At 39.2% G+C, this 23346-nt stretch overlaps 2 protein-coding genes across 2 annotated transcripts; one reads left to right on the forward strand and one right to left on the reverse strand.

Annotated features, from left to right (window-relative positions):
* Positions 1–1701: 1701 nt before the first annotated feature.
* On the reverse strand, positions 1702–7312 carry LOC134676619 (zinc finger protein 883-like). Its single transcript, XM_063535015.1, has 6 exons — positions 7050–7312; positions 6010–6151; positions 5504–5560; positions 4995–5063; positions 4590–4658; positions 1702–3880 (listed from the first exon to the last, which is right to left on the reverse strand). Exons 1-6 carry the CDS (start codon positions 7176–7178, stop codon positions 2451–2453), a joined length of 1896 nt encoding a protein of 631 aa, XP_063391085.1. The 5' UTR covers positions 7179–7312; the 3' UTR covers positions 1702–2450.
* A 1540-nt stretch (positions 7313–8852) lies between these two features.
* Positions 8853–14956, forward strand: LOC134676620 (zinc finger protein 436-like). The gene is made up of 7 exons (XM_063535016.1): positions 8853–9099; positions 9298–9439; positions 9642–9707; positions 10522–10599; positions 11375–11521; positions 12397–12483; positions 13426–14956. The coding sequence occupies exons 1-7, from the start codon at positions 8971–8973 to the stop codon at positions 14472–14474; spliced, it is 1698 nt and encodes a 565-aa protein (XP_063391086.1). The 5' UTR covers positions 8853–8970; the 3' UTR covers positions 14475–14956.
* The last annotated feature ends 8390 nt before the right edge of the window (positions 14957–23346 follow it).

The raw sequence follows: 23346 nt of genomic DNA on the forward strand, positions 1-23346 counted from the left end.
TCGTGCGCGACTACGCGAGCGCAGAGCTTTAGCCTGTCCAGATGGACGAAAAAAAAGAAAAGTGTGGAGTGGAGTCAAGATCGCAGATCTGCGAAAACGACTCCACACTCGCGTCACAGGGCGGACGGGGCGGACACGCCATTATATCAAAAAACCGGGCAAGTGCGAGTCGGACTCGCGCACGAAGGGTTCCGTACCACAATGCAAAAAAAAAAACAAAAAAAAGCAAAAAAAAAAACGGTCACCCATCCAAGTACTGACCACTCCCGACGTTGCTTAACTTTGGTCAAAAATCACGTTTGTTGTATGGGAGCCCCATTTAAATCTTTATTTTATTCTGTTTTTAGTATTTGTTGTTATAGCGGCAACAGAAATACATCATCTGTGAAAATTTCAACTGTCTAGCTATCACGGTTCGTGAGATACAGCCTGGTGACAGACGGACGGACGGACGGACGGACAGCGAAGTCTTAGTAATAGGGTCCCGTTTTACCCTTTGGGTACGGAACCCTAAAAATCATTTGCGTTTATATGTGTGCGCGGAACGTCTGTACACGCGTCATTGTGTATGTGTGGGTAAGTCGCTTTAGCCCTTTAGTTTTGTCAACGCGCGTTACAAAACCGTTTGAATGACTAAAATGACAACATGTGTATAAATGTTCACACGATGGTAGTGGCGCTTTTTATCAACCGTTGTTTGATTTTTGACTTTAAGCGTTAGTCGTTAAATCGAATTTAGCGTGTGGACGGATTCAAGCGTTGTTTTAAAAGCGCTCGTCCGAATGAGGGCTTACTGTGAGGACGCCAGAAGTCCGCCAGATTCATGTAGTGGCCAGAGGGCCTACCGCGAACCACGTTCGACGTGTTGCCTCTTCGTCGCACTTGTAAATTCGTACGTAAGTGTGACAGGAAGGCAAGACGTCGAACGTGGTTCGCGGTAGGCCCTCAGTCGCGGGGCGAGGTAATGCGAGTCGGGGCAGAGCGGTGCGTGGCCGTTCTGTAAAGCCTCCTCCACACTCGTGCGCGAATCGCGGCGCGAAGCCGCGAACGCGAGTGTGGCGTCGATTTTCGCAGACAGCGAAATCTACTCCACACTCGCGTTCGCGGCTTCGCCCGCGATTCACGCGCATAGTCTGGAGGGGGCTTTAGACTATTACTTAAGTTGCTAACACACTATCGCACCGCACCAAGGTCATTGTGGGACGCACCCATAAGTAAGAGGGAGAAAGAGATATCGCTTTCTCCCTTTTACTTATGGGTGCGTCCCACAATGACCTTGGTGCGGTGCGATAGTGTGTTAGCAACTTTATTCTGTGCTCGCGTTCGCGGCTTCGCGCACGAGTGTAGAGCGGCCTTAGGGGCTATTCATAAATTACGTCATTTCAAATTAGGGGGGGGGGTCTGGACATCGGATGACGGTAGCACGACGTAGGAGGAAACGGAGTCATTCGAAGCATAATTTTTGGATGATTTTAGGGGCGGGGGGTCCAAAACCGTGAAGAATCGATGACGTAATTTATGGACAGCCCCTTAGGGATTTACAGGGTAAGCTATGCTGGCGCCATCTGCTAAATACTTCGATCGGCCCCATATAGCCGTAACACTAATAACACACTACCGCATCGTACCAATCTCGCGGTGCGTCGCACCAAGTGAGAGCGAGAAAGAGATATAATGAAACAAGCTTTCTTTCCGAACAGACTAAAAAATGTTTATTTTCTTGGTGGTTGACATGAAGTAGGTTCTCAAACATTCTATGACAAAACTTCATATACGTGTACGCGTGGGGCTTTAAATAGTTCAAATGCAATGCTCGATTTTATTCGCTACACCAAATATAATGTAGTATTTTTTTTATTTAGTTTTTTTTTATAATCAACTAAACAATACCACTTTACAGAGTAATCCAATACGTGATATGTATTACATAAAGGAAGACAAATAATTAATAGATAACAACACACTTAAAAATATTACAGTAAAACAGATTTATAACTAAATATTTGGCAGATAACATCGCCGGCTTGTTACCATTGTGAATTCACTCGGAGTGCAGTTAAATTTAAATATATCTATTTTGGCGGAGTCTTCGTTCACTATTACTATAGCCTTGACAATGAGCGCTTTGGCAGTAACTCTGTATAAGATAAGTAAAAAACGTGCCTCGAAAAATCACGAAAATGTATGCTCGAATACATGGCGCCGCACCTTTGCACTATAGGTACTCGTGTTATAGACATCGTTTTATAGTATAACATTTATAGACTAAATTCTAGCATTGATAATGATTTATTATGTTGTCCCTGTCACATAATGTTACGTCGTGCGTCCTTCTGTCAGGTTGTTGGTTGTCATCAGCCATGATCATATTATAGGACCAAATTTAATCTACCTATCTACTATCTAATATCATAATCAATTAATCAAGTCTGAGGACCGTTAGACAAGTGTCACAAATGATCGTCCGCGCGATCGCCGGCGCGGCGGCGCTTTACATAAAGGCCCATGTGAGTTTTTTCGTGAATATTCCTAAGTGAGGCAGACACGAACTTTTTGCTACAAAAATCGCAAGAATAGGGTCTCTCACCCGTATGTAACCTGATGTGCCAGATCAAATTCTGCTTATGTCGATACTGCTGATGGCATATGTCACAAGTGTATGAAATGACCGATGAGTGAATCTTTTTGTGCTTCTGTAAATAGTGTGGGCTTGCGAACTTTTTAGGACACGATTCACAAGCATAATCTCTTTGCCCCATGTGTAATTTTATATGAGATATCAGATTCGTCTTGCTAAAAATCTGCTTATTACAATAATCACAGATATAGGCTTTCTTTTCGTGATATCTCCGTTTATGGTATCTCAGATGACGTAATAGAATAAAGTTTTTAGAACAAATTTTACAACAATACGGTCTTTGTCCGTTATGAATGCGCATGTGCCAATCCAAGAGATAATTCTCATGAAACCGCTTGGGACATAGACCGCAGGCGAAGGCGTCAGGCCTTGTGTGAACTAAGGAATGTTTTCGTAAATGATCCTTACTTAGGTACTTTTTATTACACACTTTACAAGAAAAACATTTCTGTCGATTTGTATGTATTTCTTTATGCGTGTTCAGATAACACATTCGTATAAACCCCTTACCACAAACTTCGCAGGCGTAGGGTTTCTCTTTCAAATGAATTCGTTCATGTACTTTTAAATAATCTTTAGTGCTGAATCCCTTGTGGCATTCTTCACAACTGAATGTCTTTTCTTCAGTGTGTCTTCGTTGATGATGTCTCTTTAATGTGCCTAAAGTCGAAAAGTTCTCGTTACATATTTTACAGTTAAATTTTATTCCGGTGTGCCGAGTCATATGTGCATTTAAAGCAGCTACATGAGCAAACCGCTGGTCGCAATATTTACATAAATAAGGTTTTTCTCCAGTATGTGTACGCTTATGGATAACTAATGCATGGTAACTCGACAGTACCTTTTTACATATGTTACAAATAAACTCCTTGTGAGTTTTTCTGTGCCGACAATAAGCAACATAAGTGGAAAAATTTTTCGAACAACATCCGCAAGAAAAAGATTTCTGGTGTGTTGTTAATACGTGTATGGACAAACTAGACTTAAAACTAAATTGTCGTTCGCAAATGTCGCAGGTGTAGGGTTGTGGGTCGGCGCTGACGGCGGGTGTGTGAGGCGCGTCCTGCACGCTGCGGGCGGGGCTCGGCGCGCGGTGTGGTGTCGCGGGACACGGCTGGCTCGCGCGCGGGGAGTCGCGGAGGCGCTCGAGCCTCACGCAGCAAGCCTGCGCGAGCTGTTCCCGCGCGCGGGCGGACACGGGCCACGCCGCCTCCGTCTCCTTGCAGGCTTCACCGCCCGACGCTGGAACACAATCAAGTCAGGTGAGTAGACGAAACGCTATGATTACGATAAATGACAACGATTTATTATCTTCACACGGCATATTAAATAACAACAACAAAGCCCAGGTCAACCAAATAATAAGAGAACTTTCTTTCAGACAGGATTGTAAGAGTTTGCACAAAGTAGGAATATAATCAATGTAGAAATTTCGAGGAATTCAGAATGCGTGACTATCGTCATGGATATAATATTCGCCCAAATAGACACAGACTGACAAAATCTGAGCAGTATATAACTATAGTGCAAAACGTAATTCAAGACCAAAAAAGTAAGGCAATGTTGCCACTGCAATAATTTGTTTGTAAAATTGTAAATTCCTTTTGATAAATAATCACGCTAAGATAATTTTATTCATTAGTAATTTTACTCCTACTATTATATTTAAAAAAGTACTTTTATTTACTTATTTGTACATAAATACAAGACGCGCTAGTCAAAAAGTGGCAACATTTCTTACTTTTTTTGGTCTTGAATTACGTTTCTGGTAATAGTTCCCAAAATTTACAACCGATTGCCCAATGACTTAACACCTTAAAACTAGTTGAAATGTCTGACTACAATATTTATAACCAAGCTCAAGGAGTACTGAATTAGTATTCGAACTATTCGATGTAAGTTTCATTATCAAAATGACTATTAGAGTCAGTGTCACATAGTAATAACTCACGTGACGTGCAGCCCTCGTCATCAGCCGCGTCCGACCCCTCGCACTCGGACTTGATGGTTAACTTTTCATCTGAAACAATAATACCTACTGATAAAATTAACCTAGTAAACGCCATAACTAAAAATTATAGACTGCAAGCCAGGTACAAGATTTCTACATAATTATGTCCCGATATTGGATTGCAAGAAGTGAGCCGGGGGTCGACCTCGATTTGCTCTGTAGAGAAGACGCCCAGTTGGCGTGTCATCTCTTTCTAACGCACGCGTGGGCGTGCTGTCTCTGTCACACGCTATATGTTTATTTTGATGAAGATGCTGATGATATGATGAGAAATTGCTTGGAATCGTTAACACTTGAGTTGATATTTAATAAGGGAATCACGCGGTGAACATAGTAGTTACTCACGTGACATGCATTTCTCGTCATTGGCCGCGTCGGTATCTTCACCTTCGGACTTGATGATTAACTCTTCATCTGAAACAATACCTAATGATTAAATGAACCTTCATGCCATAATGAATAAATATAGACTGTAAGCCAGATACAGATTTCTATGTGTCCGATATCATCTTAGGCGATAATTCGTAAAGTAGTAATGAACTCTCGTGGACGCCAGCTGACCCTCCGTTGGTGAGCTGAGGAATGACAGCAGTCTGGATGGAACTCTTTTCCTAAAACAGACAGTTCGCGATCTAAAGTATTTCATGTATTTGTCACAGTCTAATTGTTATATTATACTTACAGGGATAAATATCTTTTGGTTATGCTTTTAGAGGGAAGTATCTTCACCTAGTATGATCCATTACTTTTGATTCTGAATGTACAGAAAGCATTCTTCTCCACATAATGGTCAGTTTTCAAGGTTAGAATTCTCTTGCTGTCATTAGATTAAGATACATTTAATGTATACTTACGTAGAGAGGTCTTTTCACATGTTCCTTCTTCAGTCAGCACAACTGGGGGTTGCTCGTCTGAATGGAAACACGTAATTGTTATATAAATATGAATTACACTTTGAGACCTACCTATTACCACATCTTATTATCAACGTTGCAGTTCATTGAAAATAAAGATTGGCATAAATATGTACCCTAAAATTAACAGGTAGGTACATAAAAACACCTAAACTAGTAATGACAATGTGCAACAATTATTTAGAGCATTTTACATACAAAATAAACTTGGTAAACATTAAAACCCAAACCATATGATGGAGCTATTTAATAGTATATATGCTGATGTATAAGGATTATAACATCATGTAATGCATGTACTCAATACTCATGTAATATTAACTTAAATTTATTTTTGAATAGTTTGTTTTTTTTTGTTTGATATGTGAGATTCATAAATGTAATGAATAAATCATCTGAAATCTGAAACAATGTATATGAAGATAAACATCATTGCAACTACCAACCTTTGACATGATTTTTTGACTCCAAACCCCTGCGCAGCTTGGCCTGGCTGTGCTGCACTAGCAGCTTGAAGTGGCATGCTTCCCGCAGCCGGCCCACGCAGTTCTCGCAGATCCCACTCTTACCATCATTGCCCACAGTTACCTACAGCCCATGTTGAAACAAAAACTAATCAATGTCATCACCTGGGCCGTGTTGTATAATAAACTACAACTAATATTACAAGCGGAACTCCTTTTTAAATAAGTGAAATCAGAAAAGGAGTTCCGCTTGTAATATTAGTTGTAGTTTATTATGCAACACGGCCCTGGTCTCGTATTCAAAGTAGTAGTGTTCAAGATGAGATTCTTCCTAAGGTTAATGTGCCAATGGTCCATTTTCAATCATAAGGGTACTATTGCTGATTGTCATTAAGGAAATATTTCCTTATAGCATCAATTTGAAATCAACCTTATTGACAACTAACAATGTGGTACCTTTTGGTTGAGAATGTCACAAATGCTCTTGAAAACATAGAAAATACACTATACAGTCATTTGATCTAGTACAGCAGACTAGATCAAATGACTGTAATACTGAAAACAAAAGTTTGGCAGCATGACGCTGCTCAACAATTGTCAGCCATTTTGTCATTCGTGTAAGGTTTCACCAGTTCCCAAAGGCCACCTTTTTAAATATTTGATCTTAGGGCTCTAAATTTGTCACCAAATGAAAATACCTTCAAATTTTAAGTTCAATAATTAATTTTGATTACTTTCAACTCAATATAGAATATGCAATGCAGCATAAACATCAAATTTTAATGAAATTATGTTTAAAATAACACTTTGATAGTTTGTAATATTGAGCATTGGTGCAGACGGACTCTGGAAATTTGAAGTTACACAGACCTATCCAGTTCTGTTCAGATATAGCAGCATTCCCTAGTTTTGAAATTCTTACAAAAACTGATCAAATAAAAAATACGAATACATTTTTCATTTTTGAAAGATTTTCGCGCTTACTCGGACAATAAACATATTGTGTACTAATAGACACTTACATCAATTGCAAAGCATTCTTCTAACATGACCGAATATATCTCCATTATTCCGAGGCGGGTGTACGGCGTCTTCATATCCTTCGTTGGAGGCCGCCGCAAGCAGCAGTGGCACTGGTTTATCATCTCCATTGCATAACTAACCGTCTTAAAAACATTTAGGATTCACTCCCGTTGTGATTGATATTAAAACACAGTTCAAATTCTTTGTTGCTCCTAAAATAAACTAACACGAAACACACCAAGGCACGACCAGGGCACCATCTGGGCCAAAGAGCATATAATCACTACGTTCTGGGCCACATCTGGGTACGACAGGCAGGGTTGCCAACTCCAATTTTTTTTTACCCCTGAGTTCAACTTAAAAACCCCTAAAACTGTACTATTATTTTGGAAAACCCACTAAATAAAAAATAAAAGAAATTATTATAGATTTTCCAAATTTAGAACATTATTATGATTTTCAACCGGTTCGACAATTTAATGATCATACATATGAACGTTATACATATAGATGGTCAAGAAAATCAATCATCCAATTTTCTATGAGACGATATCCCTTCGCGCCTACATTTTTTCAAATTTGCCGCACTTTTCTACTCTAAAAAAAAACCCTAAAAAAACCACTAAAAATATTTAGCCCCTAAAAAAGCCCTAGCTGGTTTATTTCCCCCTAAATTTAGTGGTAAAACCACTAAGTTGGCATCCCTGACGACAGGCACGTCAAAAAACCGGGCAAGTGCGAGTCGGACTCGCGCACGAAGGGTTCCGTACCATAATGCAAAAAAAAAAAAAACAAAAAAAAACGGTCACCCATCCAAGTACTGACCACTCCTGACGTTGCTTAACTTTGGTCAAAAATCACGTTTGTTGTATGGGAGCCCCATTTAAATCTTTATTTTATTCTGTTTTTAGTATTTGTTGTTAAGCCCCCTCCAGACTATGCGCGTGAATCGCGGGCGAAGCCGCGAACGCGAGTGTGGACACAGAATAAATAATAGTACTACCGTACAGAAAGGAAGCTTCCTACAAAACCGAAGTTTGACAGCGGTTCAGGGCCGAATCATACTATCCCTTTCTAATATATGGCACTATCCCTTTCGGCTATTTAGGGTTGTCAAAATTTAAGTGATTATCTTATCTGTGGTCGTGCACGCAAAAGGAAGTCAAGTGGTGCCAACCCTAAAAATTGCTCGGAGCAATGCTGAGCCGAGCGGAGCCGAGTTAGGCCGAAGTCAGGAGCTTCGCACCCCTGGTGTGGAGTCGATTTCGCTGTCCGCGAAAATCGACGCCACACTCGCGTTCGCGGCTTCGCGCCGCGATTCGCGCACGAGTGTGGAGGAGGCTTTATAGCGGCAACAGAAATACATCATCTGTGAAAATTTCAACTGTCTAGCAACGTAGTGGTTATATTCTCTTGGTGTCTAGCCATCACGGTTCGTGAGATACAGCCTGGTGACAGACGGACGGACGGACGCACGGACGGACGGACGGACGGACGGACAGCGAAGTCTTAGTAATAGGGTCCCGTTTTACCCTTTGGATACGGAACCCTAAAAAACAGCAGAAGTTGTTCCACACATGACCAAACAGCTTTTTATATTCAAGAATAACTTGGCGACTGTATCTCCCACTTGGCTGTTTAAACCGGTACCTGATACAATACCCACTTCCCTATTGGCTATTTCACGCTGATTCCACCCTGTTCCACCCTATTCATAGAAAAAAAATCTACTGAAATAATGACAGCTGTCATATAGTCAAAGAGCATATAAGTAATAATTTTCATGCACGGATATAGCACGGATGTAAAATTTTTTCATGCATTTTTTATGTAGTTTTAGTTAGGTTATAATTTAACTCAAGTACTTGTTTTAAGGTCGTTTATTGCTGTAACAAATAACCATATAACTATATTGCGATAATGGATGTGTTAAATTCTTGCCGCTGCTGCCTGCAGGCCGCCGGGGACATAGACTTAACGATACCGAACACACATCTCGGTAGAACCGAGATATACACGGACATGCTTAAAAACTGTTTCCATTTGCACGTAAATATGTATTTTTACATTTATTGTATACATCAAAGCACATGTGTAGGGTTTTAAACTCTAAACCCTCTTATGGACGAACAAATAATGGAATTAAAAACTTATTTATATTCGATTAAGTTTCGTTTGGTAATTAATAATGTGTAAAAAACGAGGAAAGTTTAAATCAATATGTTGATTTATTTTTTATATATGCAGTTGACACACATGAGTAATGGTTCATGTGGGATCTGCTTGACATGTGTGGGGCGCCTGCGAGACGCAAGTGACTTCAAGCTACAAGTGCAGCGCTGTCAGGGAGAACTACAGTCACAGCTACAGGGCATAGGCCATGTTAATAGTTAGTTTCATCATTATTTGAAACCTGCTGAAACTGAAACTTTGGTTGGACACTACCGTGAATGGTCCCATTAGAGTAGCTGTTTTACAATTATCGCCAATTAATGAATCTTATTAATTTAGAGGACCAAGTCTCACATGTAAGTAACTCTTCTTAGCCTTCCATTTTCTATTTACTTTTTGATATTGCATTTTTGTTCCAGGTGGAAATGTTGTAATCAAAACAGAGAAGGTGGTAAATCATGACTCAGAGGAGGAGAATGCGTCACGTAAATATACAATATTTACTTATCTAAACAATTACCTACACATTAAAAAAATATCTGTGTGAAAGCTTTGTGACCGCCAGCGAGAAAGTGAGCTTTCGACTTAATTTTCATGCGTATCTCTTTTTCTGCTAATAGGCACTTTCCCGCGAACAGTAAAACTCTTATATCGCAGTCGGTCTGGGCTAAGACTGTCTCATTTCTAACATGGACAGAGAAAATCATATTGTCATTGTCTTATGGTAGTACTAGCACCCAAAAGAAAGGGAAGAGTTTGTTTTCCTGGTTCTTACTGACTGCCAACGTGGTTGTGTTTACCAGACTATTTACGGCTAGTCCAGTTATACATGGTTTAAGCAATAGTACCAATATCAATTTAACGACTAGGTCAAAGATAAACACTGAGTAAAACAATTTTACAGTACATATGGTCCTATTTTCCCGCACTAGTGCGTAAAATAGCATTTTTCGTGCGATGTCTAAAGTCTAAAGGGCCATATGTACTGTAAAACGTTGTACGATACACGTGCGAATAGGTAATTCGCAACTCGTGTCGATTTAAAACACTCCCTTCGGTCGTTTTCGAATTTCCTCTTTTCCGTACTTGTATCGTAAATAACTATTTTGACACAATCACGTAAATAAAAAATGCGTGAGTGTCGTAGAACACTTGGTTGGAACGAATTTAAGAAATGGTCGTGACGGAAAACCGTTACACTTTTTTTCGCCTAGCTCCCATCCGCCAAGTCCATACCGTGCGATAAGCAACTTCGTTCTAAAAAGCAATTTAGCCTTTTGTAAAAACTTTTTTTTTCAGACGAAGATTATTTAGTCAAGTCAGAGCGTTCGGATGGTGTCGAGACGTGTAATGAGGACGACACATCGTCTCTATTGGGTAAAACCTTTTTCTTTATCTGAATTACCATTGATTTTGAGGGTTCAGAAATCTCGACTAGATGTAATACTCGCAATAGTTGTAGGCATAGTTGGTGGCCTTTAGCCGTACCAAAGAGAATAGAGTGTATAGAGGGTTACTGTCATGGTAAATTATGTAACCACAGTACATTTACTGCCATCTTTCGACAGAAGATTAAAACTGTTAGAACGCCATTTGACTTTGATCCTTATTCTTTTACTGATATGTGTTAAATTTGTTAAATGTCAAAAAGTAAGTAAATTTATCATGGGTACATAATTTATTTTAACTATTCGACTCTATTTCAAATTCTCGTTGGCCGTACCAAGAGCACGGATACGAACGAGGACACTTCCGATTTGGTTGGAACTTTTTATTTCATATTTACCCATTGCTTTTCGACGAAGGAAAACATCGTGAGGAAAGAGTACTAATGCCACTAAGGCCTAGTTTCATCTTTGGGTTGGAAAATTAGATGCCAGCTTGCCAGCCCCAATTTTTGGGATTAGGTTGCCAATTCACCCTGGGCTCCTTTATGAAACAACAAGAAATACGTTGAGAAGAAGAGATATCTAAAGATACATTTAATGGCGATCCTAAAACGACGTAAATTTTAGCATGTGGTGTGGAGTATGACTCTAAATTGGCTATTCTATAATTCTCTATACATATACGATGTGCGTGCGCGATATCGCAGGTAACTTTTAATGGCCAAGAACCACCATAATATAAACTGTTTTCTTTTGGTATCCAGACCCGTTGGGCGGCGCAGTTGGAGCGGGAACGGAGCCGGCAGCGGCTGTAACCCGTTACGAGACGCTCAGCCCCTCGAGTCCCGCGAGCGACGTGTCCGACACCGGTGAGGCCCACACCGGGGACGAAACGTACACCAGCGACAGAAGTCATGCCAAGGGTTATCACTCATATAAAAATATGTCATTCTAATGATTTTGTTTTACTTTTTAATCAGCTTTACGATTACAATAACTCTATTATAGATCACTTAGATAACACTGTCCTTTCAACTCAGTCCCTATAAATGTTCCCTGTATACTATTTAGGTATTTTTAAAGTCAAAAACGATTATTAACAGCATATAAGTAATAAGTGTAATAACATTCCAGTTTACAATTTAAGGTTTCGTAAAAATATTGCATTTAAAAAGGGATTAAATAAATATTTTGTGCTTTATTATTTTTTATTTTAATGACAGGTAGGGGGGATCCTATATAAGTGTTAATTTAAACAATACCTTTAAAATTAAAAGAAGGGCATTGAGTTATTACTAATAACGTAATATTTTTACAAACAAAACTTGGAGTGATCAGTAGGTAAAGAGAGAAAGATCCAATAAGAACTCCCTAAATTGTCATTAAATATTAAGCCCCTAGAAACCGTTGGGTGGTTATTTATTTTACAAGGGAGCAAAGTTGTTGTGTAACCAATATTGCTAATATTTATACCTACAAAATTGTTCGCCACACCAATGCGAGAAAAATATTACAAATCGAATCCAAATGAATAATATTCAATATTTAACTTTCAAAATCATCACTTAAAAGTCAATTCTACCAGTCAACTCGAGAAAACCACTTTAAATTTGCATCAGACCGCTTTACTACTCTTGTGGATAAATTACAACATGAATATCCCTTATTGAAATAAAAGGGAGTTCTTTGGAGCAAGTGTGGTGAAAACAGTATTTTGATGAATGAAATAATATCTCGTAAATAAATAAAAAATCAGCTCTCTTCAACAAACTATTTTTTTTTTCAGACGAAGATTCTTTACTCAAGTTGAAGCGTTCGGATGGACGGGTGGATGTTGAAACGTCCAATGAGAACGACATGTCGCCACGATCGGGTAAAACCTTTTTGTAAATTACTATTGATTTCAAGGGTTTGGAACCCTCGTCATTCTAGACTAGACGTAGGTGGCCTTAACAGCCCGGACACGCGGCAGCGGCGAGCGGTGTCCGTAGGTGGGAACGAAAGGTAGGATTGCTGTGTCTCGCTCCAACCTATTGCGTCGCCGCGCGATGTCGTGGCACTCGTGGCCGGGCCATAAGCCGTGTGAAGGTCGCGGGTTCGAACGAGTTTCTTGGAACTTGTGTTTGATATTAACTTATTGCTTCTCGGCAAAAAACAAAATTGTGAGGAAAGAGTACTTGCTTGTCTTCGTTTCACCTTTGGGTTTACAAATGAGATTCCTGCGCCAATTTTAGAATTTAGTTGCTAAAGGTCCCTGGATGCAACAAGAAATACTGTAATCCAAGAGTTCCAAGAACTTCGTACTTAGCCCCTCAAGTTTCAGCAACTGTTTGAACTCGAGTCTTTTGAGTTTAAATTTGAAGATCTCGACTCGTTTATACGAAACTCAGCGCTTAAATAACTTCCGTTCCGAAAATTTTGAGTTGGGTCCTTAGTTAGGTCTTAAAAGCATGACTCAAAAGGACTGGCCTCCGAATCAAGAAAACGCCTTTATCTAAAAATCTGTTTTAATAGGCGTTATAGTATAATTTATGTATTTTACTCATACATTTTACAAGCGGATAATTTTACAAGATTTTTGTAATTAATTCGAGAGTTATCTGAAAAGGACTCACGGCTCTACAAATGACTCTGGTCTCTAACATGATGAAAAGAACTCGAACTAATATAAGGCTTAAGAACTTAATTATAAGAGTCTGAAAAACGGGAGTCGACTTTAAAAGTAGAAGACTCAAAGGACTCGATAGCAATAGATGATTCTGTATGACGCCTGACGCGCTGGACTAAACTAAACTGTTTTCTGTTGGGTATGCAGACCTGTTAGGTGGCGCAACTGGCGAGAATACGGAGCCGGCAGCGGCTGCGTCCCGTGACGAGAAATTCAGCCCCTCGAGTCACGCGACCGACGTGTCCGACACCGGTGAGGCCCACTCCGGGGACGAAGCGTACACCAGCGACACTTCTAAAGAACAAGAAAGACATATCGGCCAACAGCGTTATCCGTGCGATTTATGCGATAAAGACTTCGTAAACAAGTCAGCTTTGAAGCGACATCAGCGAGTAATTCACGCAACAGAAAAAATGTACACTTGTGATAAATGCAAGAAGAAATTTACACAAAAAGAGTACTTAGATAAACATAAATGCCCTTACAGCGGAGAAGAGCCGTTCGGTTGTAATATTTGTGGGAAGAAATTCACGAAGAAAGGTTATTTAATTATACACAAAGTAAGCCACAACGGAGAGAAACCATACAAATGTGAAAAATGTAACAGGAGATTTGCACGCAAATGTTTTTTGCAACAACATGAAACAACTCCATGTGTGGAAAATTCATTTACCTGCGATGTGTGTAAAAAGCAATTTAATAAAAAAAACACACTCAAAAAGCATATATTAAGTCACACTGGAGTAAAACCATATGGCTGTAACGAGTGTGATAAAAGATTTTCAGTAAAATATAATTTGAACGCACATAAGAGAATGCATACTGGAGAAAAATACAGCTGTGAAGTTTGTGATAAACAATTTCTTACTCAAAACAGCTTGTCAAGACATAAAATAACTCATACAGGGCAAAAGTACGAATGTACAATATGTAACAAACAATTTACTCAGAATTATACTCTAAAGGCACATCAAAAAATACACACTGGAGAAAAGGTGGCCAAAAAGCCTAAGACACGTTCCTACACTTGTAAAGATTGTAACAAGTGTTTTTCGAAGGCGGAATTAGACAGACATGCGAGAATACATACTGGCGAGAGGCCTTTTGCCTGTGAAGCGTGTCAGAAGAAATTTAAGCAAAAATGTACATTATTGAGACATATGGATACAGTATGTGTGAAGCATTTTACATCATAAAATTATTTAGAGTTATATGCAAGAATTGACTTTTTGCCTTTGAATTATATTCTAAGAAATTTAAAAATACCTAAGAAAATTTATGTTACTGTATTTTTAATGTTAAATCACAAATACTACTTAGGTATTTCTAGAGTCAGTTATATCGGGTTATATCTGAAATACGAAAACGATGATGATGATAGTGGTTTTGGCAGAATACCGAATATTCGGCGCCTTTCTCGGCCGAAGCGCCGGATATTCAGCATTGTAAGCGAACATTTTGAGTCACAATTATTATAAAAACTGTTCGCCAACAAAGCACAACGTTTTCTAAGATATAATTATTACTTTTTGTTGAACAGATTTAATTAATGTAGTTTATAGAGTCAATCAAATCAGACCCATGTAAAAAATAAAATATTTTGTAATCAACAAATTCTGAGAAAAGGGTAGGTATTCGTATTTATAAGCTTTCCAAGAATACATTTTAAATATACCTAGTGTTTGGTTATTTTTATTGTGTAATTCATCATTTTATAGGTAGGTGCAACAGATATTCGGAATTCGGCCGATATCTACGTAAATTCGGCCGATATCTACGTAGGCTGTTCCATAAGTCTTGCAATGGAAGGAATCTAACAAGCTTTGACATGTATGACTGAGCGTATGGTTATCTGCCACTAATTACAAGTTCTTACATGATGTGTTTGTTGAGTCTGCCAGCAGTGATATTCGGTAAATAGATCGAAACAATTGTGAAAAGGGTAACCGCGAGTACAGAGTGATTTTCTATTATAATTTCAAACGTGGATTATCTTACTAAGATTGCCACGAGGAAATGTTCGGTGCCTTTGGTAAAGAGTACCCTTCCCTTTCTACCGTATTCAGGTGGTACAAGGAATTTCAAAGAGGCAACTACAATTTGGACGACGGGGAAGGACCGGGCCGACCCATTACAAGCAGGGCCCAAGAAAACATAGACGCTGTTAGAAAACTGATAACTATTGATAGGCGAATTACGTGCAGATAGATTGAGGAGATTCTCCACATTAGTGCATCAACACTTAATTCAAATTTACACCAAGGCCTAAAAGTTAAAAAGTTATGTTCTCTCTGGGTTCCTCATCTGGGCAGTTGGCACTTCAGCCATGACAACGCTCCTGCTCATCGAGCGATCAGAACTCAGAAGTGTTTGGGACAATTGGGGCTTAATGTGCTGGACCATCCGTCTTATAGCCCCGACCTTGCACCGTGCGATGTTGGTCTCTTCCCGCTGATCAAGAGCCAGTTAAATGGACGACGGTCTGCGACTGATGACGAGCTATTGAGTGCATGGGATGAAGCCTTGGCCAGTGTCACAAAGGAGCGGTGGAAGATCATGTGTGATACATGGTTTGAACACATGCATAAGTGTATTAACAGTGATGGTTTTTATTTTGAAAAAGCTTAGTAAGAAGCAGAGGCGTAACTAGGGGGGGGTTGGAGGGGGCACGTGCCCCGGGCGCCGTCCAAGGGGGGGGGCGCCAAAATGGGCAAAATACCTCCCATAGAAAATGGACCAGCCAAAATGTAGGACACAGCCAAATTTTTTTTTCGCGACTTGCTCAGTAGGTGTAATCCCAAAATCTCCCTGGCAAGGAAAATGCAGTTATTTTTTAGCCAACCTGTATACAGGATGGTCCAAACCTTGACGTCCAAAAATTTTTTTTAGTATCGTCGTCGTGGGTTATCAGAATATATATACCCCATGATTAGCCGATTTTTCGTAGTTTACGAGTTTAACTTTTAACTTTTGTTAAGAAATTCCGGGGTGAAGCTTTGCTTTGCTTTTATGTCTTCTAATACATGTTCGTGGTATTTGCACATATAACATGAAATAGCGATGGGGAAGTGACACCATAAAATAATAGTAGAAATAACAAAAGAGGACTTTTTTAATGAATTACTAATTTGGAAGCTTTCCACCTCAGTTCCTTTGACCGGCGACTCTGAAAAATTAGGACTATTAAGTATCACTTTTTTGACCTTTTAAAAAAACTTAGGGTCTAGCAGTTTCTAAAATAACAAAAAGTCCTTGAAATCGCTTGTATTTTATTTTATCATTATTTATTTTTTATTTATTTAGGTAAGGGCAACATCTAAGCTTGAACTCAGCTCAACTCAGCCAAGTGAGGATGCTGTTGTTTTAGCAACTGCGCCGTTGGTCAAGGATTATGTTACAAAAAGAAACAATAAAGTTCAATACTTTTTTTTTAAATTAAATCATCACCCCAGAATTTCTTAACAAACGTTAAAAGTAATAAAAATCATAATTCGAAAACTACGAAACGTCGGCTAACGTACATATTCTGATAGCCCACAGCGTGAGAAATTTAAAAAAATTATGGACGTCAAGGTTTGGACCACCCTGTATAAGACATGCCGTGATAACATCGCTCGTTCTGTGATACTAGAATGTCGTGAAAAACCTGTGTCAGGTTTCGATGTGGGATCGGGACAAACTAGTCCAATTCAATCCCACCAAGACTCAATTTTGCGCGTTTAGGGCTAAGAAAACCTCATTTTTCAAGGCACAAGCCTTCCCATCTCAGGGAGTATTGGGAGCCTCGGTGTTGAGATCTCCATCAGTGACGTCCAATAATTTCGTAGCCACCTTGCTGGGTAGGCTGCGCTCGTATCCAAAAAAAAACTCGGTGTGCTCAATAAAGGGAGGCGATACTTTACTCTGGGGTAGACAGATCCCATTTATTGAGTACTGCTGTCACCTTTGGGCAGGAGCATCTGGATGCCACCTTGGACCCTTCAAATCAGTCCAAATGTACCTGTGAATAGTCTACGATCCCAAACTCACAAGCGATATTGAACCTTTAAGTCTAAGGAGATCTCCAAAAAATAAGTGTATAAGTTTTAAAATGGTCGGCAACGCGCATGTGACCGCTGACCATCAGGTGGGTCGTAAGCTTGTTAGCCACCGATGTACTAAAAACACTTTTTTGTCTCAATTAAAAGTAAACTGTAAGTAATAAGTAAAAAAGTAACTCTTTCGTTAGTTCATTTCGTTTGAGGGGGAGGGGGGGCGCAAATTTGGTGCCTGCCCCGGGCGCCATATCCTCTAGCTACGCCTCTGGTAAGAAGTTACACTCTTGCAAGACTTATGGAACAACCTACGTATATGTGTGTGTATGTAGGTATGTTTACGATTATCTATATGGATATTCTGTGTATGAAAGTATCCTTCATTCGCAGCCAGGTGCAAACAATTAGAAATGGTTGGGGAGTGTCGGGAGCTGATGATAGGAGAGTACTTATTGGTTTCGGGTTAAATGGTTAGATTACAGGTAATACCCTCTATTCGTATTTTGAACATAGTAAACAAACTTGCCTCGTCTGCTTTTATCCCATATCCAGTAGGGAGACACGTAGTCAGCCCAAGCACAGAATAAATTATAGTACTAGTAACACTGGAACGATTTTGATTCTAGCACAGATAGAGTTATTTTAAATATGAAACTTCTATGAAATCATGATGTTTAAAATAACGCTTGCACCGTTGCGCTATCAAAATCGCTGCCCAATTTGCTTGGCATGACTTCTATCTATTATTAAAAACACTAGCATAATATTTCTTAAATAGGTATAAAGAAAATTAAAAAAGTGATTTTTTTGTAATGTTTATTAATTAAAAAGAAAATTTGTTTCATGGGTTTAATCTTTTAAATTATTGTAATTATTATATGAATGAAATCATTTTATAATATAATCAACACTTTTAATCATGCAACTAACAAATGCCATTGACAAAATTATTTGGATTTCTCAAATACAAGTCTTTTCATTAATTCAGGTATGTTGTTTTCAAACGCAAGATCAAAAAGAGCATTAAATGTGGCTGGTGTTACAGTTTTGATCAGCTTTTCAATGCAACCAGCTGCTAACTTATCCATCAAGCAGCGTTTGGCCAACAATAGGAGCGGTTCTAGCCCTTTATTGGGAATTGTGCCCAAGTACATGTATTCCTTCAAGTGCTGTAAGGTCTGCACCGTCACCCCCGCCATATCAATGCTGCCTTCTCCCGTCTCTTTCCAGTGTCCCTTTAGCATTGCCCGGAACATCTCGCTATGAATAAACAGTATACTCTTGTGCACCGGCACAGTGCCATCAATTGCCCGCAGTTTGAAATCAGTGAACTCTTTTTCTTGATAAAGTTCATTGTATAAATTTGTATTTTCATCTTGTGTTGAGACATCTACAGTGAAGTTGATAACAATTGTATACAATAAAACTTTCTCATTCTTACATACAAAAGAGTCGTATTGTTTTGCTTTTATTACTTTAACTTCTAACCATTCGTCTTGACAAATAAGTTGTTTCTCAAATCCATCTGTCGTTATGTTTAATAAAATGTTACTCTTCTTTGCGTATATGTTTTTTGTATTTGCACTTGATGCTTTAACACTGACTTGAAGGCAATATGGAGGTTTATGGTTTTTATGGAAAGGCGTCATTATTGCATAAACTGCAGCTGTGGCTTCAGCGTAGTTATTAAGGCAAAAACATTCACTTCTAATTTCACTAAAATCATCTTCAAACCTCATAACTGAGAAGATGGCCTTTAAATTAGGGCCACGCTGCTGCCTCTCCACTGTACTGCAAATAAAAAAGTGAACTTGACTATATGTGGCGCATCCTATGATGATCCCTATATGAATTTAAACGCAACATACTTATTATACTCTTTGTTTAAACGTCGCTTGTAGAAAACCATTACGAAATAGGAACTTCACTTCACTTACCATTTACTTGTAGTCTTCGACATTGTCTTAAATTAATAAACGCTGCAAGTAAACTACTTTAAAACCTTAATTTCGCTCTTGTTAACTACGTCTGTTATTCAACACTAGATTTATTCAGAGCTAGAAGTTTTAAGGCGCGGTGTGTAGTAAAATGCGCTTTTTTGTAACCATATTTACAGACTTTTACAAGGATTTCAAGCATTATTTTCTAGTATGTATAACTTTAGTCCTTGAACTACGTTATTGCTTGTCAGAAACACAACGGCTCATTATTTTCTCGATAGAATCTTAAGTTGGAAACATGCTTAAAGCTGTCTTTTGATCCATATTTTAGAAGTACTACGACGAAAATGGATATGAAACTTACCTCATTCGATAGCTTTTAAGTAAATCTTCGTTATTGCTGGTCCTTTTATTGATACGTTAATCTTTTCATTCATACTTTTATGAATTCAAATTTTGCCTACTAAATTACACCCTACGCGGCAATACCTTGCGCCCATTCCCCGCGTCAGTACGCCCGTGGCCACTGCCAGCGTCGGACCTATGCTAGTTTAGTGGACGTTTCATAAAATGTGTAACCACTGTATAAATATGCAAATATGTTATACATGTCGTAGTCAGATCGTATAATCCGCCGTATTACATTACGGCTAGCCGTTTTCAAAAACAGGGGCGTTTTGAAATGCGGCGGTTCGACGATTAGCCGGATTGTCACTGCGATACGTTCTTCAATAAGGCGGCCCACGTTTAGCCGCATCGTACATTGTAGAGTGACCAGTTCTTTCGGTCGCCTACGTAACCGGAGTTTGACAATGTTTGCAATTTAATTTATTTCTACCATGGTCCCACCGCACTACATGTGTTTCTTTTCCAAAACATTTCCTTTACAACTTAAATAGACGGAGCCCCGCAAGCGGGGCTCCTATTTCTGGGCGGTTTGCCCTTCGGGCATCTGAAGTTACCTAACGAACCTAACCTAATTACCTACCTACGCTTTTTTCCCCAAAGTGTAATGTTTTCACGGACGTCTCACTTAATCAATAGGTAGGTAGGTTAGGTTTGTTAGGTAGCTTCAGATGCCCGAAGGGCAAACCGCTCAGAAATAGGAGCCCCGCGAAGCGGGGCTCCGTCTAGTTAAGTTGCGAAGGAAATTTTTTTTTGAAAAGAAACAGTCTGACAATCTCCAGATTTGATGGACACCCCAGCGTTTGTCAGGCAGCGCCACGAGTGTTAGAAATTGGAACTAAAAACTGTCAAAGCGGCGGCTAATGACTCGCTGTATTACATTACGGCTAGCCGTGTTGAAGAACGTATGGCGCCGAATACATTCCGGCGGATTCTCATTCAGCCGCATTCAATACGGCTATTCGTTAAACCGCCGCATTTCAAAACGCCCCTGTTTTTGAAAACGGCTAGCCGTAATGTAATGCGGCGGATTATACGATCCGACTGCGACATACACACAATGTTTTTCAACATACTTACGAAGAAAAGCAAAATAATTCTTAATTACTGTGACATTTCAGACATTCGCCCGTCATATTGTCATTTTATAACAATTTGGGAAGCAAAGGCACACACCCATCTAACCAATCCGGAATTCAGTCACGATTGATAAATTGTGTAAACATATTTTATTAAAGGCTATTAAATTAATCAAATTGAATAATTTTTAAACATATGTGTATGGAATTCAAATACCTATGTGGGAGTGTTTAGTGTATGCTGGTAACCATTTCACCGCTTTTAGTTTCCGAGTTACCTACATGCGTTTTAAGGGAAGTGGTCGAAAAATGTCTAAAATGGTTTTGTGTTTAATATTAGGTAAGGTAGAAGTACTAGTGCTCGACGCTGCACTAGTATTTGACATGGGTATAGTGTGTAGCTTTCAAATAGAGCTCGACGGCTAATCCTATTGTCTATTGTTAAGTAAAACCGCTCGTGCCACGTGCCACAACCACCAGCATAAAAAATACGTACTTCGGTTACTGAGTGCCGGTGAGTCGAACGCTACAGAACCAGTCTAAAATTTGTCATAGAGATGCGTAAAAAGAGCGCACCTACACTGGTTTTTTGAGCGTTAGCCCGCGCTCAGGTGCCAAATAAAATAATTAAGACCCTTTTTTGCAGGTAAGTAGCACGTGCGGTTTTACTTAACAATAGACAATAGGATTAGCCGTTGAGCTCTATTTGAAAGCTACACACTATACTTTATGTCAAAGTAATATAGGTTAATTGAACGGCGACGATCTTTCTGTATTCAAATTTAGTTCTTGTCACTTTGACATAAAGTGCCCATGTCGAATACTAGTGCAGCGTTGAGCACTAGTACTTCTACCTTATTTCCGCCAAGTCCGTACCGTGCGTTATGGAAATTTATTCCAAAAAATGCTGTTTTTATATACCACACTGGTGGCAAGCAAGCATACGACCCACATTCACCATAGCCTATGGAAGCCTGCAGCTACGGGGATGTGACACATCATGCCAAATGTTGATTGCTTTTATATAAAATAAAAGTCCTAATACTCGTATATAAAATAAGCTTTCATAAGTAATAGTTACTGATTTTTAAAAAGCACTTTTCAATTAAAAGACATGTCAAGATCGGTTACCTTCTTTCAAGTACTTTCTAATGCTAAAAAAAACGAACTACAGTATTCTTCCTTATTTTCAATACCTACTTGCCCGAAATTGACTTCTAGAATTAGACCAAGTGTGCGACAATTTTGATTGCACACGCAGTGCAAGTGTTAATCATAATTTCATAAAGGTATGTCGTTCAAAATAACACTTGCACTGCGTGTGCAATCAAAATCGTTGCAGAATTTTCTTGGTCTAACTCTATTATATTTTTATGGTAAGTAAGTAGTAATTTCTGTCTCATAATAATTGGGTATAATTTGATTAGGTTCTTAGTTTGTCGGGGTATACTCTCATATTGTATATAATTTCATTAAATACTCATTAAAATACGAATTTGCTAATAAACCTTATTTCGATATTAATTGCCGGAAAAAATCCCGGAACTGACAAATCAGAATATTCAGAATACCGATGGCGCCAGAATAAGGATGTAGACGTGCTGCGCGGGAATGGTGCGGCGGGGCGCGCGGGGCGCCCGCCCGCCTGTTCTACCACTCGTCTGCTTCACCCCCTCGGAAACGTAAAACTCAAGTATAAGAGCGCCTTAACGGGTTGACTGTATTCAAAAAGTAGGGTATTTATAATTTTTTTTTACCAAGAACTTATACAAGAATACTGTCCAAAAAGTCAATAAATAAAATGTGCTCTATTGCAATAATGTTAAAGTTTTATTTCGCTTGGGTTATAGGAACGAGGAAAACCTGACCTCTGAGCGCCTACCGCGAACCACGTTCGACATGTTGCCTCCCTGTCACACTAACGTACTAGTTTACAAGTGTGACAGAGATGCAACACGTCGAACGTGGTTCGCGATAGGCACTCTGAGCGGCTACCGCGAAAACCGAAATTCGCAAATAGCGGGGATCTTTCTCTTTTACTCCAATGAAGGCGTAATTAGAGTGACAGAGAAAAATCCCGCAATTTGCGGACTTCGATTTTCGCGGTTATAGCCCTGTCTCTTTCTAAATGTTACCATTTACCATCCAGCAAAAATTGATTGTGTAGTAAGTGCTTTGCAATTTTGCATGAAATAATGGAGTTAGCTATATAGAATTAACATTTTATTTTTTGACAGTAATGCGTTTTAAGCAAAGGTTTTTAAGCTTTTAAGCAAAGGTAAAAACTCCTTGGTTGGCATCAAGGACCGGTAATCGAAACGACAGAGGGTACTCACCAAGGCCCCTACCTTTTCTGTTCTCTTTGACGGCGCAGCAACTAGTATCATTTCTCTCTCCTCGCTCTTTTAAAATGCCATTTGTCAAAAAAGGACAACCATACTGTTGACAAGGTGAACTTCAAATCAAGTGTTGCCTTTTTTGATGCATCCAGGCTGTGTATGTGTGCGTAAAAACGTGTATGTGTGCTCTTTTAGGGATGTGAAAAGTCGATTTTAATCATGTTATATATCGATAAATGCTACACAGTGGAACGAAATAGGAATTAATTGA

This window comes from Cydia fagiglandana, chromosome 24, assembly GCF_963556715.1.
Source record: "Cydia fagiglandana chromosome 24, ilCydFagi1.1, whole genome shotgun sequence".
Lineage (NCBI taxonomy): Eukaryota > Metazoa > Arthropoda > Insecta > Lepidoptera > Tortricidae > Cydia > Cydia fagiglandana.

Excerpts from the sequence above, each read along its gene's own strand:
- LOC134676619 (XM_063535015.1), bottom strand. The coding sequence starts at position 7,178 with ATGGAGATGATAAACCAGTGCCACTGCTGCTTGCGGCGGCCTCCAACG. Across the intron at positions 6,152-7,049 it reads AAGAATGCTTTGCAATTGAT|GTAACTGTGGGCAATGATGG; the intron begins GTAAGTGTCTAT and ends CATGGGCTGTAG. Across the intron at positions 5,561-6,009 it reads GTCAAAAAATCATGTCAAAG|ACGAGCAACCCCCAGTTGTG; the intron begins GTTGGTAGTTGC and ends GTTTCCATTCAG.
- LOC134676620 (XM_063535016.1), top strand. The coding sequence starts at position 8,971 with ATGGATGTGTTAAATTCTTGCCGCTGCTGCCTGCAGGCCGCCGGGGAC. Across the intron at positions 9,440-9,641 it reads GGGCATAGGCCATGTTAATA|GTGGAAATGTTGTAATCAAA; the intron begins GTTAGTTTCATC and ends TTTTTGTTCCAG. Across the intron at positions 10,600-11,374 it reads CGACACATCGTCTCTATTGG|ACCCGTTGGGCGGCGCAGTT; the intron begins GTAAAACCTTTT and ends TTTGGTATCCAG.